Source organism: Triturus cristatus, chromosome 5_1 (genome assembly GCF_964204655.1).
Source record: "Triturus cristatus chromosome 5_1, aTriCri1.1, whole genome shotgun sequence".
Classification (NCBI taxonomy): domain Eukaryota; kingdom Metazoa; phylum Chordata; class Amphibia; order Caudata; family Salamandridae; genus Triturus; species Triturus cristatus.
In genome coordinates, this window is record NC_140587.1 from 99,733,228 (window position 1) to 99,753,912 (window position 20,685).

A 20,685-nucleotide genomic window follows, 5' to 3' on the forward strand; every position below is an offset into this window, starting at 1 on the left:
GCACCCTGCACTGAACCAGACAACCCTTATGGAGATTTTAGTGGTCTTAGACGACTTTAGAAAGCTATAAGTGGTAGCTGTGGAGAGGAGCCTTCAGGCTTAGTCTAGGAGTTTAAAGCAGCTTGTTTTACCAGTACTATTCATGTAGTGTAGGTTAACACGAAAAAGAACTACATAGTGTAGTTACAAAAAATTTAATATTTATTATACACACTCATTAACACATTGGTATATCTCCTACAAGACACACAATATTTAAAATGGAGAACAGGTAAGTAGCATAAAAACACAGTGGTCTCCATGGGGAGACCAAACCATATATTAATAAAGTGGAATGAGAATCGTGACCGAAGTCAAGACTTGACCCAGAAGACTCTGAAGAGCTAGGGACCCAAGGAACCACCCAAGGTAAGTACCCAGGATCTCCTACGGAGGCTGTGTGCAGAGTGGAAACACAGCAGCGTACTCAATGCAAGTTAATGGGGAAATCGCAGTTGCAGTTTTGCAGATGGAAGACCCTTTCCAGAGGATCCTGAAGAAACCCTGTGGAAGATGAAAGGATGGAGAGTTACCCCACACATGGATACCCCAGGAATCAGGATACCTACACCAGGGAAGCTGGAAGCATAGGTGCGAAGTGACGTCGGCAACTGCCGTAGACCACAATGGAGAACATCAGTGAAGATGCCGCTGGCGAAGAAGGTAAAAGAGTCTGGTGTAATCAATTTTTTTTTTTAATAAATATTTTTATTGAATTGGACAACAGCAAGTCACGTATTAAAGCAAGAGACAAGGGGCACTTTGGATCACTTACAATTATCCACCCAATAAGACAGTCTGTCTATCCTGGTTCATTTTCACGACGCCTTTCTGTCCGTTGCATCTCCAGTTCGGTTGTCAAGGGTGAATTCTTGAAGAGGAGTACCTGCAAGCAGAGGGAACAGAGTCTATGCCACTCGGGAGTGACCAGGAGGCATGGAAGACCAATGACCGCCTATGAGGAAAGATGCAGGATGGTTGACAGTGACCTTGTTGCTGCAGCTGTGAGGACCAGGCAATGCTGTGAAAGACTAGGAGCCGTTCACACGCACTCCCATGTTGTAAATCAAGAATCAGGGTTTTGGTGTCCGGTAGGAGCACCAACAAGCCTGCGCATCACCACCAGACGTGGAAAATGAAGATGCATTGTTGGGACCAGCAATGTCCAAGGGACTCACCAAGTGCAGGAGAGTCCGAGCAGGCCCGAGCAAGCAGGGGAGCCCACCAAAGTCAGAGAATCCCCTCAAGAGGACCCACAATGCCGAAGTACCAGGAGTCGCAAGATGACCTCGAGCAGCTCACCAAAGGCCCATGGTACAGCAGATGCAGTGAGGATGAAGATCTTGGCAGGAAGAGAGGGTGGAGCTTCTTAGAGCCCAAAGATATCTGGAGAAGAGAGTCAATAAGCCTTGCCAACAGCAAATCTATGCGTGCACATGGGTGATGTTCCAGCAGTGCCAACGAGGGATACTGGCCTCAAACTCAGTAAGAAGATAGTGCAGGCCTTGAGGGAGTTGCAGAACCACCACCTATCTTGCTGGCCCTTTCGAAGTCCGGAGGACGTCAGGAGCAGCAGACCGGTCAGCTTAGTTGCGGTGTCTGAGGATGCAGGGGAGTGACTCCTTCACTCCAAGGGAGATTCCTTTTGTGTCTTTGATGCCCACAGGGCTGGAGAAGAACCTGGAAGAAGCACAGGCACAGACGACGCAGAAGACTGGCAGGACAAGGAGACCAGGATCAGCAGGAGTCTTCCCGGGTGCAGTCTTGGTTCCCAAAGCAAAGTCCAACGAAGTCCTGATCCCACAACAGAATCTAAAGAGCCACCCTTAGGTAAGCCCTTAAGTACTCAAAGGAAAGGGTTGGGATGATTTAGGGGTCTCTGCCAGAGAGGGGGTGGGGGGGGGCTGGACAGAGGAGTACACTCCCATGTCCTTTGTCCAGTTTCTCGCCAGAGTGGGAGCCAATGGCTCCCTGAACTGTTTCGAATTAGAGAATGCAAGGAGGGCACCAAATGTGCCCTTCAAGCAGTCAGTGTCGCTGGCAAGCGACCCCAACCTGCCCCAATACACTAAACCCTGTCTGGGAGGAGGTCACACCTCCCTGTGACAGGAAACCTATTGTTCTACCTTCCACCGCTTGAGCCTGGCTCAGCAGCAGGAGGGCAGAACCATGCATGTGGTCAGCAGCAGCACTAGCTTGCAGTTAGAACCTGAAAGGCATGTTCCAGGAATACAGGGGGGAGCTCCCAGTACATGAGATCCTACATCCAACACTGGAATCAGTGTTGGGGTAGGATTCCAACATGTTTGATACAAAACATGACCGGTTTTGGTGCTGCCAATATCTAGTTAGACATCTCATAATTGACTTTATACTCTATGTATAAAATGTCTGACCGCACTGGAGAATCGACTCCTGTGTTTGTAGGGGGTGTCCTGCTCATGCAGGGCACCCTCAATTTATAACCAAGCACCCTGCCTTCAGGATTGAAAGGCCTACCTTAGGGGTGACTTATAGGTTTTAAGTACAGTGACATCAGATATAAGGACACTTCTATCTTTGGTGAGTGGTGGCAGCACCAGTTCACACATGCTGCAATGGCAGGCCTGTAGGCACAGTTTGAGTGGTCTCTCATGGGTGGCATAATACATGCTGCAGTCCATGGGAGACCCCTGGTGTACTTATGCCCTGGATACCTCATTACCATATACTAGGGACTTAAAGGGGTACACAAGTAGCCAACTGTGGAGGTACCAAAGTACTTACCAAAGTCAAATTTAAGGAGAAAACATAGTGACTGGGGTCCTGATTAGTGGGATCCCAGTCAGACTAGTCAGAAAACAGAATGACACCAGCAAATAGTGGGGGTAACAATGAAAGCAGATCCTACATCCCTACAATATCTTAGGCCAGATGTATTATTCTTGGTGGGCAAGAATCAGCTGGAGAACCGGATTCCGCTGTATTGGTAAGATTGAAGACCTGATCATGTGGTAGGCGAGAAGGTGTTTAGAGTTGCTGAGTTGATTTTTGACGATCCCGAAAGGAGTGACTAGCTGATTCCCCCCCCACTTGCCACCGCTGAAAGGGCTGCATGTTTCAGCAGACCGACCTCTGGTATTTTGGTTCATAACGAAAGCATCATAAATGTCACCTTTTTCTTGAAAGAAAGATGCTACAGCGTTGCAGAAGTTTTGACCAATAGTCAAGTTATATTTCTGTGGTAGTTTGCTTATTTCTAAACCGTGTCAACTAGTTCTTTCAAACTTTCAGCTTCAGATTTATTTTATCTGTGTAGTAGCTGATTTTCATATTATAGATCAGCTCTTTATTTTCTGCAATAATTTTTCTATATAACTTTTTTTCAGTGTTGGCATAGTTCTGCCTCCAATGCCGTTCCTGTGGGAGACAACACAGTTTTGCAAGCAAAAGCTTGTCCGACAACCAGGGTTCAGATGGGGTAGCTCTGCCAGTTTTTGAACATATTGAAGTATTACCTACAGAACCGATCCAGGCCGGATAGTCCGCAATGACAGTATCTGGATCACGAGTGATCTCAGATCTGCTGTTTGTTAGTGAGGCATTAAATTCAGTGGCGCCAATATTATGCCAAAGGCAACACTTGTGCTTCTCTACTGGTGTATTCAATTTAAAGGATGCGTTAGGTAATGAAAGATTATACATGCCGGCACAGTGGTCTGACCAGGGCAAGTGGAGTGAACCGATACGTTGTAGATAGAGGTTGTATGTAAAAATGACATTGAGCAGATGCCCTTTCTTGTGGGTAGGGCCCTCAATGAACTGTTCAAACTAAGCTAGTCATTGGGTCCAAGAAATCACATGCGTCTTAGTCTAGTAAATTATTCATGTGAAAATTGAAATTGCCAAGTACTAAGTGATCTTAGAAGTTGACCTTGGATTCCAAGAGTTGGCTAAAGGTTTGTGTGAAGCTAGCTCTAGGGCCCGCAGGGTGATAAGTGAGAAGCCTGTTAAAGGAGTATCTGTGGCAAAGTTCAATTTTTAAAGGTATCGCTTCACATTCAAACTTGTGTGGGATATCCAAGAGGTTTGCCCTCAGATGGTCATAGTAGACTATGCTAAGCCTCTGCCCTTCTCCTCCTGATCTTTTCTGGCAATGGTAAAACCAGGAAAAATCGGGATAGCGCTGACTAGGTCTGGACCAGACGAGGCATCAGCCCAAGTCTCTGTGACAAAGGCTATTTCTAGTACATGCGCTTCTAAAAATTCAGCAAACTCATATTTATGTTTTACAAGTGACTGAGCGTTGATTAGCATACAGTGCCAGGTTAGTGACCTATCTTCTAATATAGTCGCCTGGGGCCCAAAAGGCTCCATTGTTCTCACTTTTATGTTTGTCAGAGAGCAGCTGCACAACTAAACACTTGTGTGGAGCCTCATCATTAATGAGTCTCAGCAATGGCTCGATACAGCGTCTGCATGGGAAATTCAGCCAGAGAAGTTAGTTCCTTGCAAAAAGGATCATTATCCAGGGTTGTAGAATGGAACCAGCAGGGGGCTGGCGCTGAGCACTTGCCTTTTATTCTGAATGGAAAATTAGAACTGATGCTAGGCTTGTGCTGCTGTTTGACTATGCACAGGTTCTGGGTTTACTAAATATGGTGACACATTTAGGATCTGGGGCCTTGGTATAGCATTGGAATTATACACAATGCGGAAAATTAGATGAAGGAAAGATTGCAAGAGCAGCCACAGAAATAGGCATGATGGCTAAGCACAATGGAAACTGGAATATGTGTTACAGAGTTTACAAGACCCACAGACAGAAATGCCAATGTATAATGAGAATAATTCCATATGCCATTCTTACCTTAGACTTGGTCATTTCACTAGATGCCAGAAGGATAACCGCCTTCGCTGTGCTAATCTCAAGGTCTGCAAGGTTATTCTTCACCACCATCTCCAGGGCCCTTAAAATGACAATCCGGTGCAAGTGGCCCAGCTGTACAGAACACACAATGATATGCATGATCATGTGAGCAACAAAGGCAAAATGTACAGCAGAGAATAACTGCATCTAGACACAAATGTCCAAAACATCTTCAGGAATCACTGCTGACTGTACAGTCATGGAGGTAAACTCCAAAGTACAAGGCGATGTCCCACTCAAAGTATCATCACTGTTCTTTGTCTCAGTCTTAGCACAGTAAAGAGGTTAAGTTAGCATCTGTAACAGTTGCAGTGCTAACATGGGACATCATCCCCTCCTATGTACCTGCACAGCAGAAGAGGGCAGGCAAAACAGGACGCACAGCAAGTACCACCTACTGAGCAAGAACAGTGGATGGACAGGCCAACATGAGGACTCTTACGTTATGAGAAACCAGTGATAGAGGTTAGCATGGAACCTCCTTTCTTGAAAAGGCGCTTCTGACATGTTATGCGATGGGGCTACACAACAACTTTCAAAGCAATGCAAGGAAAAGGCTGAGGGCGATGGGCAATGATCAGTTAGATATAAAGAGTGGAACACAAATTGCAAACTGGTATTTACCCGCAGGTATTGGAGGGAAGGACACACTATTACACATGCAAGTGCATGCAGTTATTGGAAAAGACAGCAGGCTTCGTATGAATGCTCTCAAGCTTTGTGGACACATCAACGGCAGCCATCTTTGAAGGGAGCTCCTTAATGTTTAAGTAAATACATTGAAAAATGGTCAAGTGTTCATACTATGTATTGTATGGTTAACAGGTCTTTGATAACCAACAGCTAACTCTATAGGTAGGCAAGACCCAAAACAGGAGTTCGATCATAAAATGTACCATAAATAATTGTATTATTGGCAGAAATCTATGAGACCGATTTGGAAAAAATGTAGAAGACCGGCTAATCAAATGACTGTGGAAGCATAAAAAGCACTTTGAAAAAGTTATGTTTTTGAAATAATCACGATGGCACACTTGTTTTGTGCCCAACTGCGTGCATCTGGTATTCTGACTTATGGCCCAGGAATCATGATAATCATATATATGCATAGAGTCCAGGTCTGCCCCCCAATTGGACTGGCCCCGTGATCTAGATGGGCTCATCAACTGTGATATTTTTTCATACGGATGCTACTATCTCTCTTGTAAAGTGATGCATGTAAAGTGGTGGTAGCAGCATATTGTGTCTTTAGATTAGTGTGAGCAGACCTTTATCTGAGACTCTGGAGCGCTGAAGAGTGATCTGGGAGGACACAGACATAGGAGTAATCCCCCCTATGGGGCATTCACTAATATCGGAAGGCAGATATTTCAATTAACAGGGCAGGGTAAATTAAGAGATGAGAAACCAAAGGCCTAGCACTTTGGTTCAGGTGTGACAGCAAATTCTAATGTAAGGAATGCAGATTTCTGGAGGGAGTGTAGCAGTTCACGTGTTAGTGAGGCAATGCAGGAAGGTACCATGAAACACTCAGAACACCACTGTCAGCAGCTTGCCTGGAACCTGTTTTGTGCTGCATGTCCAACTCATTCAGATTCAGGGCACAAAAAGGTAGGGGTGTGTGGGTGTCGGGCAAGTAAATTGAATAAGTTCCTGGTAGTCAAACTAACCACCTTGTCTATTGGGGTAAATAAATACTGAGGTTGGCCCATTAGCACACTGCTGTCCTAGTATAGTTTGCTAATCACTATATTCACTAAGGAAGCTCTAGGAATTAGGATTAGTAAGAGGGGTGACCAGTATATTTAGCCAAGAAGCAAAAGGTTAAGCTGTCAAGAGGAATGTCGAGAGAGGTTGGAGATGTGATGCGAATGGAGGAGGAAGGAAAGTATACAGCTTCTGTCTTGGAAAAGTTTATCATAATGCACTGGGGGCCATTCAATGACAAACTACAGCAAGAGTCAGAGATGCTAGGCTGGGGAGTGAAGGTGTAAAAAGACTAGAAGATCTGTGCTTTATGAGCACAGAGATGCTGTAAGAAACTAAAAGAGGAGATAATGTCATCAAGTGAGGTGGTGTAGAAAGGGAATAGGTAATAACATAGAACTCGTCCTTGGGGAACCATTCACAGGAAGAGGTATTGGTGAAGACAAATACATCAAAAACACATTACGCATTTGTAGGAATCTTTGACAATTTTTTTTTTAAAAATAAAAGAAAAAAAGAAAAGTTGTTGTGTAGCCTCTATAGGGGGCATGTCTTAAGAGCCTCGACAAGGAAAAATGGTTAGCTACCAGTAATCCTAGTTCTCCCCCTAGAGAACCTTCATTATAGGCATAGCACTGAATTGTCTTAATCCAATATAGGATCCCAGAGCACTTTTACAAAATATACATATGCTTTTTTTTGTGGTTTTATTTACAACCAAAGTTTTAATCGGCCTAATGTGGGCTATATTGGTCAATTTTTGTAAAAAAGAAGGCAATTTAAAAAAAGAAAAAAGGGTAATAAGTCAACTTTTAGGTATATTGATTTAAGGGAAAAGTGAGGGAAAATAAGGGAAATAAAACAAGTTACTTGCCTGTACACTGTGGTTCTCCGGTATGGAGATCTTTCATGGGTTCACATACTTGAATCTTCCCCGTCGTCATGGTGGGAGTCCCACGGTACTTAGATAAGCAGTACTATAGAAGTACATTAGAAACCATTAAGACAGAAAGGAATTTTAAAACCAATCTGCATCTTTATGTTAGGTCCAAACTGTGACCATCAGAGATCAGCCCCAGACCCCATCTCCTCTGCAGAGCCACCATACCTCAGATTTCCTGCACAAGTGTGCCTAAGTGAATAGTCGAACGAGGTACAACGTCGCAAGCCTAAACGGGGAGGTGGGCGGGCCACATGCGAATCTATGAAACATCTCATTACTAGAGAACCACAGTGTACAGGTAAGTAACTTGTTTTTTCTCCAGTATTGAATCTTTCATATATTCACATGCTTGAATCAGAGCGGTTAGCAGTACAATTCTTACAATAGATGCGGTTAGGAAAATACACCTCTGTATGAATAACATACACACATATATATATATTCACAGAAAAAAAAATATAGGTTTCAGGGGTGTTATAGTTAGCTGGACATTTCTCTCGTACAAAACCATTGAAATTCCACCGTTATAGTTAGTTCAGCTAACTATAACTCGCACGCCCACAATGCACTGATGATGATGTCACATATTGCATCACTCATGACATGGTCAGTGACATCACTGATGAAATCTCAAATGACATCAATGATATCCAGTGAATGCGTCTTTCTGAAAAATAATTTTCTTTTTTATATGTATATCTGAAGGTCGATGGAAGAATAAATGGGTAAATAAGTGTCTAAATGGATGTTTTTTTTGTAAAACTGTATAACTGACTGATTAAGTGTATCTTAGTGAATACATGGGTTAGCGAGTAATGTTTAAATATGTAAATATCTGTATCAGTCTCTCACTGTGTATAAGTGGCTGCATGGGTTGGTGAGTAGCTACATTAGTGTCTATATGGGTTATTAGTTGGTTTTTTGAGTATCAGTACGAGTGTCTGTATTGTTCGATGGAGGGTATTACTTAGCACATAGATGCATGAATGAGTGACTCGCTGTTTGTATGTGTTGAAGACAGCATGTGTGCAGGACTGAATGGGTGGATGAATGTGTGTATGGGTGTATTAGTGAGTGAATGACTGTCTCAATAGTGTCTTTATGAGTAAAGACATATGTTTTAAACTAGTATATGTGAGTATTGATGTATGTAAGTGAGTATATGTGAGAGATTGGAAGAGTTACTGTATAAATAATTATGTGTTTCTAAGTGATTGTTTAAGAGAGTAAGTATGTGTACGTTTCTGTAGAAGTAAGTGTAGTGGTGTGTGTATAACTGTTTATGCAAGTAAATGGATGTTTGATTCTTTATTAGCATGAGTGACTGTGTGAGTAACTATGAATGAGTGGCGGTGTGTAACAGGATGTATAGGTGTATGAGGACATATGAAGATTGAGTACATGTATGAGTGACTATATAGGACTGTTGAAGAATGAGTGGATGTGTATGTAGATCTTGGAATTACTGAATAGGTTGTTGGTACTGGTATGTCCATTTTTTTGAAAATGTTAGTTTCTATTTTTGAATGTGTGTATCAAAGGTTATATTAGGGTGAGAGGAGGTCTGCCACTATCACAAGGATGATGTCATCAGTGATGTAATGAGTGATGTCACTGACCATGTTATGAGTGATGTAATATGTCACGTCATCTGTGCATTGCGGGCGCGCGAGTTATATTTAGCTGAACTAACTAGAATGGTGGAATTTCAATGGTTTTGTACGAGTGAAATGTCCAGCTATCTATAACACCCCTGAAACCTATTTTATTTCTGTGAAATGCTAGTTTCTAACTATGCCTACAGAGGTAGGACATGTGAAGAAAGAAGAAAAAACACACAGAAAGAAGAAAAAGAAATGCAGAAAGAAGCAACAAAAGAAAGACGAAGAAAAGTGCAGGAAGAAGGAAGACTTGTAGGAAGAACAAACAGAGGAGCAGAAAGAGTCTGTTGCCAAATCATCCTCAACTTTTTCAGATGGGTACTGGTGGTAACTGACTGACTAACCAGTCCTAGAGCCAGTGCTATGCTAAAAGACACTTAGAATACAGTTAAAACACCTACATACACTAGGCAACACTATGCGTTTGGGTACCTGTTATTAGCATGACCTCCTCTGTAAGCCCCTAGTATATAATAAGGCAGGGGGATTAAAACTACTTCTTAAAACGCGCCACAGGGCGCGTTTGCATACTGGTGAAGGGAGGAGGGGGGCTGAGCTGACGTGTGCAAACACGCCCTATGGCCGTTTTAATTTGGAGGATAAAGTCCCCTTGAATTCTGAGTGTCCCTTGGGTACAACTAGCCCATCAGGTATCTCTAGTTAGCACCACAGAGCTGTGTTGCAAAGAAAATGGACATGGCCAGGACCACCTCTCTGCAACGCAGCACAGTGGCGCTTACTGGAAGCACCTGGTGGACTAGTTGGCCCCCATGGGCCCTCAGGATTGAAGGGGAATTATTTCCCCAACTTAAAACGCGCCATAGGGCATGTTTGCACACGTAACCCCAGGCCCCGTCCCCTCCCTTCCCCACTGTGTAAACACGCCCTGTGGCCGTTTTAAGTTGGGAGATTAACTCCCCTTGAATCCTGAGGGTCGCTAGGGGCAAATTAGCCCACAAGGTACGTCCAGTAAGCACCATTGCTGAGAGGTGTAAAAAGGGGCACAGCCTGCACCACCTCTCTGCAACGCAGCGCAGTGGCGCTTACTGGAAGCACCTGGTGGGCTAGTTGGACCCCAGCGTCCCTTAGGATTGAAGGGGAATTATTTCCCCAACTTAAAACACGCCACAGGGCGTGTTTGCACACGTCACCTCAGGCCCCGTCCTCTCCCTTCACCACACTGTAAACGCACCCTGTGGCCGTTCTAAGTTGAGAGATTAAGTCCCCTTGAATCCTAAGGGTCCCTAGGGTCAAACTAGCCCACTACGTACCTCCAGTAAGCGCCACAGAGCTGCGTTCCAGAGATGTAAAAAGGGGCATGGCCTCTGAACACCTGTCTGCAACGCATCTCCCTGGCGCATACTGGAGATACCTGTTGGGCTAGTTGTCCCTCAGGGACCCTCAGTATTAAAAGAGTTAATCCCCCAACTTAAAACGCGCCACGGGGCGCGTTTGCATAGTGGTGAAGGAAGGGGGCGTGGCCTGAAGTGACATGTCTGCAAACAAACCCTGTGGCGCGCTTTAAGTTGGGGAATTAATTCCTCCAACTTGCCCACCAGGTACCTCCAGTATGCGCCAGAGAGCTGCGTTGCAGAGAGGTGTTCAGAGGCCACGCCCCTTTTACAACACCCTGGGGTGCAACTAGCCCACCAGCTACCTCCATTAAGCGCCACAGAGCTGCGTTGCAGAGAGGTGTAAAAAGGGGCGTGGCCTCAGAACACCTCTCTGCAACGCAGCCCCCTGGTGCTTATTGGAGGTTCCTGGTGGGCTAGCTGGCCCCCAGGGACCCCCAGTATTCAAGGGGAATTCGTGCCCTATCCGCGAACATGCAGGGGGCGCGTTTGCAGAGTGCTGAAAGGAGGGGGCGCGGCTGGTATTTTATTTTTCTTTAGAAGGGGGGCTGCATAGCCCCCCCTTCTTTTTTTCATTTTTGGGCCCTGGGGACCCCATCCCCCAGGGCCTGCCCCCTAATTATTTTTTTTAAATAAAAAATTTGGGAAGGGGACTGCGTGGCCCCCCTCCCGAGGCCTTAATCAGCCCCTGGGACCCCATCTCCCGGTGCTGGCCTTTCTAATTTATTTATTTCTAATTAAATATTTTTTTATTTTTGGGGAGGGGGGCCACGTGGCCCCACTCCCGGGCCACTATTAGTCCCGGGGACCCCATACCCCAGGGCTGGCCCTCTCCGTTGGGGGCTGTGGGGGGGTCCCCAATCCCCCCCACGGTCCCGCCAGCTCCCCGCCACCTGCGGGAGCCGGCATTGCTTTTCCACATGGGGAGCTGCTAATATGCAGCTCTCCCCCAGACTCCACTCGAGCCATTGGGGTGAATAGCAATCTTCTTTTTATTCCTCTTACTCTTGTGTGGTGTCCATTCGGATACGAAGGGGTCTCCCCAGGAGCGGGTGGTGGTTGACACATAATTCGAATGCATGTTATATTAAATTGGCTATAGACCAAGTACGGATTAACAATTCGCATATGCTCACGAACTCCTGTGTGTAATGTATGCTGCCAAAACGTGTATTCTTTAAAAAATAATAAAAACAGATTTGCAAAAAAAACGAAGGGGTCTCCCCAGGCAAACTATTCAGGCATTGACGGATCCTGACAGACGGTATGTGATTCTGCATGGCTCCTTATTGTCCCAACCCATGAAGATTGCTGCAGTGTACGGCCCTAACTCGGACGATCACGATTTTTTTCACTCATATGGCACCTCATTTCTTCCCTGGGCCCGGCGGCCCTTCTCTAAGGGGGGGATTTTAATGTCACCCTTTCTGCAGCCATGGACGCTCTGGCCCCCACGCCTTCCATCGTCGCGCCTCTGCTCTACTCCAGTCCATACTCACAGACAACTCGTTATATGATGCCTGGTGTCACGTTTGCCCAAGGCCCGTGAGGGCACTTGTGTCACAGGTGCTCGGGGCTGCTGGTACCATATTGACTTATGGATCACCTCACCGGATGTCCTCACTTGGCTCACCTCCGCTACTCAAATGGCACGCACATTCTCGGATCATGCACTAGTCCAAATCTGTCTCGATCTCCCTCACACCCCACAGCAAGCTTTCACATGGCGGCTCCAGCCGAACGCTCTCAGCGATCCCGTCTTCTGTGACGAGATCCAAACAGCGATTACCAACTATTTTGATTTAAATGTAGTTTCGGTGGATTCTGCGTCCATCCTGTGGGAAGGCTTTAAAAAAGTAACCCGTGGCAAGTGCATCTCCAAACAAGCCAGTGTCCTTCATTCCATCCGCACCACATTGGATAAGCTGGAATCGGAAATTAAGGCTTTGGATGCCGCCCATGCGGCCCATCCCCGGCCTGAGACATCGTGCTTTTACGGGAAAAGCATACTGAATTTACTGAAGAGGCCGAAAGGGAACTCTCCTTTCTTGGTTGAGAGGCCAGAGCCCGTTGCTTCAGGGAGGGCGATCGGCCTGGAAATACCTTATCCAACCTCCTACGCCCCCCTGAGCAGCGTCGTACGTTGCGGCTCTCCGAGATGGTGGCACCACTAGAACCACCTCCCCTGGTGAAATCAAGGCTTGTTTTACGGACTACTATTCGCAACTTTATATCGCCGGCTCCCCTACCTCGCGTGAGGCCTTTGAACAATATTTTGACACCGTCGCGTTGGTTTGGTTGGAAGTCCATCATCGTAAATTCTTAGATGAGCCCTTCACCAAGGAAGAGATACTTGCAGCCATAAACAGCTTACCTAGTGATAAGACCCCCGGTCTGGATGGCCTTCCAGCCTCTTTTTATAAGACTTTCGCATCGCTCTTGGAGCCACATCTGGCTGGCATGTACAACTATTCCTTTGATAATGGCCTATTCCCGCAGTCCCTCCGCGAGGCGATAACGCTACTACTTAAGCCGGACAAACCAGCTGACTGCCTCGATTCCTACCGCCCCCTCTCTCTCATTAATATAGACAATAACATTTTTGCAAAATTACTGGCCTCACGGCTCCTTCTCTTCATGCCCCTCATTGCTCTCCCCGATCAGTCTGGTTTCATCCCTGGCCGGGCCACTGTAAGAGAGTAGGGTCTGCTTTCACCCTCACTTTTTGCTTTTGCTTCACTGGTTTTCGACTTCGATGTGGCTGTGGGCCTGCTAATCAGACCCACAGCCCAGCTGTTCTCTCTCTAAATTCAAACTATGTACTTTAGGTGCATAACCCAATTGGTAAGGATCACCCTCTAGGGCCCTGTACAGTGTACCTTAGGTAGCCAGGGCATGGGTGTACCCTAGGCCTACCAGGGGCTGCAGCATGTATTATGCCACCCCTGGCTGGCCTTCCATTATGACAACTGGATGATCACTCTGCTGGGGCAAGGTCGTGTAATCACCCCTTGCTTAGGTGTAGTATTCCTACACCTACCTTATATATAGACACATGGGTAACCTATCAGTCACTCCTATGGCAGGCCTTAACAATCCTGAAGGCAGAGTGCTTGGTAACATGTGAGATGGTGCTCTAGCATGAGCTGAGCCTGTCTGCAGCTTTCGGAACCATGTCCTTATAGCTGTTCTATGATATCGCCTACCATATACTCTTAAAATGCCTTATAATCCTCGCGGTTATGGTAACTATGGTTTGGATTTATCAAAACATGTTGTGTAAGGTGTCTAGCACTTTGGAATACTACCCCCACACCATTTCTGGCAATGAGGATAGTGTTCCCCCCTTCTAGAGGGAGAAGACATGTTGAAGACCTACTACCCGGTTAAAGTTAACCAGAGCCCCAGCATCACAAAATGGATGCTGCTGCCACAGACACAAGTCTGACCTCCTGCTGCTGGGAGTCCTTCCAGCGAGGGAGGCGTGGACAATAGGTTTCCTGCCTTGGGAGGTGCTAGCACCACCCTAGACAGGACTTCGTGTATTGGGGCAGGGAGGGATGAATGAAACGAGACACTACCTGGGGCACACAAGGTGTCCCAAGCATAGTCCGGTTCAAACCGATGCTGGGGCACTCCAGCCCCAGTGCTGGCGCGAAACTGGACAAAGGGAAGGGGGTGTAACCACCCCCCTCCCTGGTCCCACCCATAGGAGGGACCTAGAAGGTAACCCAGCCCCCAGATTAGTATAAGAGTGGGAGCTGAGTCCCTAGGACTTTGGATTATCCTGAAAACTGAAACTTTAACAGAAACTCTGGACCTTCGACATTCGACTACGGAAGAAGACTGAAGAATCTCCCTTGTGGCCAAGGAGTGGCCACCCTGTGCAAACAGGCACCATCAAGCGACCTGCTGTTTGCTTTGCCTAAAGTTCTACGAGGAACCGACTGCAGAGCCCGACCAGCACCTTGACTTCCAGACTTCTCCGACCCTGATCCACATCCACAGCAAAGCTGAGATCCGTGGAGGCGACGAGAGACGTGGGACCGGCTACCTGGGAAAATTGGCTACTTGCTTCCAGCGCAGCTTCTGAGGCATCCTCGAAGTTGTGCTCTGGGGATTGAGAAGCCCCAACCCCGAGCACCATCTGCACCGAAGATCAGCCCTCCACACTCCACGAGTTCCGCGTGGGGCCCTTCTGCATTTTCCTGCTCGACGCGTCTGTCCGGTTGCTTGCCCGTTGGCTAGTAGCCTTTGTGACGACGAACCTTAAACTTTCCACCGCTGGTTTGGCTCCTCCAGACTGGCCCTTGCTTCCCTGTGAAAGAGAAGCACCTCAGGCCTTCCTGGTCTGCAACAGAAGCGAATCCTTCATCCTGCGTGGGTTGTGCTTGCCAAGGCATGTTGGGTCCGAATTCGACATAGACGCCGCCGACAGCAAGAGTCCTCGTGGGACAGCTCGCCTCCTGGTTCTGGTCGTCCTCGACGCCTCCTGGTACCCGTGGCTGCTGCGACAAGCTTCACCTCTGCACCTGCATCTTCACGACATCGCCTGGTTCCTTCCTGGTTCCTTCCCGGCTCCTGGCTGGTGACCTAGACTCTGTCCCCTCTGCTTGCAGGTATCCTCCTTCTTGATTCCAATCATTGGATCCACCGGACACTCTTCACTGACTGCCTGTCAGCATCTTTTCTTCAGGCATCCATAGGAGTCGACGACGAAACCCGACGCAAGTTCACACATATGCACCCGCAGCCCATGGGCTAGGTAACTTGAGTACTCCGGTGCTCACAAGGGTATTGACTATCCTAGGGTCTAGTTTCCAAGTCTCTAACTCCTAGCTCTTTCCGAAGTGTCCTAAAACTCTTAATTTCTGAATATTACTATTTCTATCGACTTTAACGCATTACGCGTGAGTGTTTCCACTCTGCACCTGAATCCCGTGGGCCTCCCACTGCCTAGCAACTGGTAGTATAGTGTAGCCCCAGCGATTCCCTAGGCCTAGGCCTAACCTGTGTTCGTGACAGTGGTTCTTATACCACTTACTTAGTATATGGTTTGCGTGGCCCCTAGGGCCTAACTGTATTACTTACCTATGTGACTTATGTATGCTTAAATAAGACTGTGTTGTACTTACCTCGAATCTCAAAGAGTGCTGAGGGAATTTTGATTAGAATAAATACATTCTATTTTTATATACATCTGTTGTGGTGTCCTTTCATTTGGTATTCAAGGGATTGCAAATGGTATAACAGCTGGCTTCACATGCCATACAGAGTTTAGCCTAAGACTGCTCTTGTCCATGCTACCACTAGGATAGCTGGTCTATAAGGTTGACTTTACAACCAATCACCATAAGGGTTGTTTGGACTGATACACGGTGTACACTAGAACTAGTGGCATCATATATCAGGCCAACTTCACACAGCCACCTCACATAACCTCAGGACTATTTTCTCGGTTCTTCATCAAATGAATCCCAACCTCCCCGCTGTGGCCGCTCTATTCTATGCCACCAAGGCATTTGATACATTGGAGTGGCCTTTTCTATTTTTTCTTCTGCCGTGCCTTGGCTTTAGCAATATGTTCATATGAAAGATATCTCTCCTCTACACTCGCCCCTCCGCTAGTCTTCGAATCAATGGTCAGGTATCGGATCCTATTTTGATCGAACGTGGCACTCGGCAGGGATGCCCGATATCCCCTATGCTCTTCACCATTGCAATGTAGCCTCTCGCGGTCAGACTCCGGCAACACCATACTCAGAAGGGTATAGGCTTTTCGGCCCGCTCCCTCCTGGTCTCCATGTATGCCGACGACATTACATTGTATGTTCGCTACCCCCAAGACAACCTCAGCCCTCTTGTGCGTGAGATAATACGATTCGGTGGACTGCCCAGCATACAGGTGAACTGGAGCAAGTCGGTGTTGCTCCCCCTTACAGATGCAAAACAAACCATTCACGCCGGATTTTCCCATTGTTTGTGCCCTGGGCCCCACCCACTATCTAGGTATTTGGCTGAGTAGGGACTTGGATGACCTTTGGAGGGCCAACTTTAGGCGTGCGATGGACTGGCTAGTGTCTAAAATACCGCATTGGAACAGACTCCCACTGTCCCTTGCTGGCCACATAGCCATTGCCGAGATGGTGGTCCACCCAAAGTTCCTTTTTTAATTTTTTTATTATATCCCCATTCTTCTCATTGCCCATTTCTTTCGTAAAATGTGCCCCTTTATTATCTCTCTTGTCTGGGCTGGCAAACAGCCCAGCATTGCGTACGATATTCTCACTCTCCATGTCGGTAGGCGGTATGGGTGCTCCTAATTTTAAGCTTTATGCCTTAAGTGCCCAGGCCAGTTTTTTTACATTTCTGGATTCACCCTTCTCCTTATCAGCCACATGTGGCTGTAGAGGCTGACATCGCAACTCCCTGGCCGTTGACCATCGCCTTGTTTGCCCCGGCGAGTCGCACGCATGCTGAGGTAGACACGGTTGAGACCCTGCGCTGGGCATGGTCTGGACTGCACAGTCTCTCCAATGCCCCGACGTTATCGACTAGCGCCATGCCGATTGTACGTCATCCTGCTTTCCCTCCTCTCCAACCAACCGGCATGTCTAAACATGCCTCTCGCTTCGGGCTGACAACATTGAAGGATCTTTACCCCGGTGATACCTTCTATTCTCTTACTGCTTCTTCTGGTCTGATGGACACATTGCTTTTTTACCAGCTGTGAGCTATATGTAGGGAGTTGCATCCAACATTCCCCCAGCCTCCACCTTTGATGCCTGCTCTTGACTTTCTATATACATCCCCCACTCCTCGTAAGTTAGTTACTAAATTATATGCCCTCATGTTATCGTCCACCTCCATCTCCACTGACCGCGCACGCGTGGCATGGGGCGGGGATTTGGGCAGGGAAATCGCTCAGGCTGACTGGCTTTATTGCTGCAACCAGACAAAGAAACACTCACCCAATTATCTGCTTCGTCTTCTACATTTCTAATATTTGCATAGACTATACCGTACTCCTGTTCAGCTCCACAAGCTGGGACTCATACCCAACGATAGTTGCATGCGTTGCGCTGCCGCAGATTTTACTCATCTAGCGTGGTTGTGCCCTAAGGTGTCGGATTTCTGGCTGGCGGTATGCGCAGCCATCTCAGAGATTAACTCTGCACCGATACAGCCCGACTCGCCGTTGTGCCTGCTGAGCTTTGTTAAATTTTGCCTGGATTCTTCTTGTCGCCTTATCGCAATGCTGCTTGTCCTGGCTAGGCGTAGTGTGTCCATGTGCTGGGGTCGTAGACCGGCGCCTCAGTTCGCTCACTGGCTTGAAGATGGATGCCGCGAGATGCCAGACCTTGTTATCTGAATTCTGGAACTTACTGCCCGCGAGATCCCACCCAATTGACATATGGGGTCCCCTAGTGACATACCTTAATTCCTGACCTCATCTGAGCCGTGCTGCCTCCTCCGCGCTCCCTGCTGGCACTCGGCCCGCGGCTGCTGCCGGTGCTGGTCAGTAACTGCCTCCCTCCATGTCCCTGCTTCCCCCTCTTACCGTGCCTGCCCCTAACTTTATAGTGGTGTCACTACCTCCTTTAGCAATGTGTTGATTATGGTGCCATAGCAGTGCTGCACTGAATCAGGCTTTTGCATGATGGTATCGTCATTATGTCTATGACATTCGGCTGATAACCTACTGTGTACGATGCTCTGATCTGATGCAAAAGTGTATTTTGATTATGCTGAATTGGTCAATAAAGGTTTTGAAAAATAAAAAAATATGGCGAATGAGAGTCCAGAAAATGTTTAGAATAATCATGAAGCATGTGCCTAAGTTCGGTAACAACAGAAGTCGGTACCAACATGGCATCCCCTCGTTATTTCCGATGTTCCTCGTATGCTTCATATGGATAATGCTCTTGAAAAGAGTCATATCGTTGTGGTTGGTGGCGAGCCGTAAAGAAGTAGTCCCATTCCATGTACTCTGATGTATCTTGGTTATGAGCATTGTCCTCATCAACAGTGTCCTGGCACTTAACCTTAAGTAGCGATGGGCTGTAAGATGGACCAAACAAGCTCTCGTCCCCGGATTCCTCTGTATCCAGATGGGGAATAGAGGTGAAACCTAGGTTAGGGATGTCAGGCCTGGAGACTTCTGAATCAACTGATGCCTTTTATTGTCCTTATGCTCGGTCGGCGACAACGAAGGAAGATGTCTGAAGGTAATCGTCAAAACTGATATTCTTGTAGTGGAATTGAACACCATCGCCGACGGAGTGACCATCGACAAGACCGTAGACTGTCGTCAACGGAGTTGCCGCAGCAGTCTACGCAGTTGTCATCGATGCCGTCGATGAAGGAGTCGATGCAGTGATAGTCATCACTTTGCTGGTCGACGAGGCCGTCGCCACTGCCACCGTCGAAGCCAGCACAGTAGAGGCTACAAACATCAACGGTGATTTGGCAGTCATTCAACAACGGGTCTGTTGACGGATCTTTTTTCGTCAACGAAGCCTGCTTCTGTGGCGTGACAGGCACAGAGGCAGAAGAAGAGAATTTCTTCTGGTCAGAACCCTTGGATGGCTGTTTCATGGCTGCTTTATCAGACGTGGATGGTTTGTCAGCCTTCATCTTCTTTGATTCTGCCATTAATGAGGTGGAGCCCTCATTTTTACGCTTCCTCCCAGATGAGGCTGGACCAGGGCTTTCCTCCACATAAGATCCAAAATCAGACACAAACTTTTTCTTCTGAAGTCATAATAACAATCTGGCCTCTCTGTCCTTCAGAGTTTTGGCCGAAAATGTCCTGCAATATTTACAATCCTTGGCAGTATGCTTAGGATATAGGTAGTACATACAGTCCTAGTGGGGGTCCTTAGAGAAATGTCTTGCCTTCCCACAAGATCTGAAGGGTCTAAAAAGCCTTTTATTAGATCCCTCTGACATTCTTGAAAGTACAGAAGATAGAAAACAATACCTTAAGCTGAATTCAGCAGGGCAAAAGTTCACTGACAAACTGAGGCGACGTCAAGGAGACTCCCTCAAACACGACGTGCGGTTAGAATTCTGAGGTATGGTGGCTCTGCAGGGGAGATAGGGTCTGGGGCTTATCTCCAATTGGTGAAAGTTTGTACCCAACATCAAGATGCAGATTGGTTTTAAAATTCCTTTCTGTCTTAATAGTTTCTAATGTACTTCTATAGCACTGCTTATCTAAGTAACGTGGGACTCCCACCATGACAGTGAAGATTCAAGCATGTGAATCTATGAAAGATTCAATACTGGAGAAGTAGCCAAAAAGGCTGCAGTCTAAAGAGGCTGGGAACAGTAGTGGCTAATGACCTTCAAACGTGGTGAACAAAGCGGTACAAAAGGGGGTGGTGATGGACGTGATGAGGCGTAACACTTGGCTCACATTCCAGTGCGCAACCCAGACCTCTTCCTGGAGGGTTTTGGGGGTTTGCTCACACTCATTCTCATTCATTTACTCTTCTTCACACTCACTTTTACAGTCTCACTAAGTTGCACTGACTCATGAAGTTTCACTCTGACCTATTCAGTTTCATTCTCATTCTTACTTATTCTGACTCAATCTGACAGTGGTCACTATTTCGCAGTCAGTCCCACTCAGGCTTACTAATTTTCACTAATAACGCTGTGAAAAACTGCAGCAGCTTGGGTCAGGTGGCGTGGCGCAGGAAAAATAACAGTGCAATGCAAATATGGCTGTGGTGAAGTGCCAGGGAGCAGCGATATCAACCAACCCCAGATTGGGAGCCGGGCCTGTGCCAATAACATGCTGGCATTGGCTCGGAGTGTCAGTGAGTCCCCGGGAGGGGCGGCGTGCCGAGCTTTGTACATCAGCTCGGCTAAGACTATGGCGGGGAGAGGGGCAATGCAAGAGATGACCACGAGTGCCCGCTGGAAAGGGGTGAAGACAGCAGTGCTGAGAAAGGGAGAAGGTGACAAAGGCACCCCCATGTACATAGGTGGCAGTGCCTGAGGCCATCCTCCCCCTTTTTGCACACGTTGACGGAGTAGGAAATGGGGAAGTAGCTGGTGACCCCA

General features: G+C 47.1%; 1 protein-coding gene across 2 annotated transcripts in view; it reads right to left on the bottom strand.

Annotated features, from left to right (window-relative positions):
• The window catches only part of MROH1 (maestro heat like repeat family member 1), a 2,508,022-nt gene that overhangs the window by 2,199,857 nt on the left and 287,480 nt on the right, over window positions 1-20,685 (bottom strand). For both annotated transcript variants that reach the window (XM_085604508.1, XM_085604507.1), the window contains exon 4: window positions 4,889-5,020. In XM_085604508.1, coding sequence (XP_085460634.1) covers window positions 4,889-5,020 — 132 coding nt within the window. The remainder of the gene's footprint in view (window positions 1-4,888; window positions 5,021-20,685) is intronic.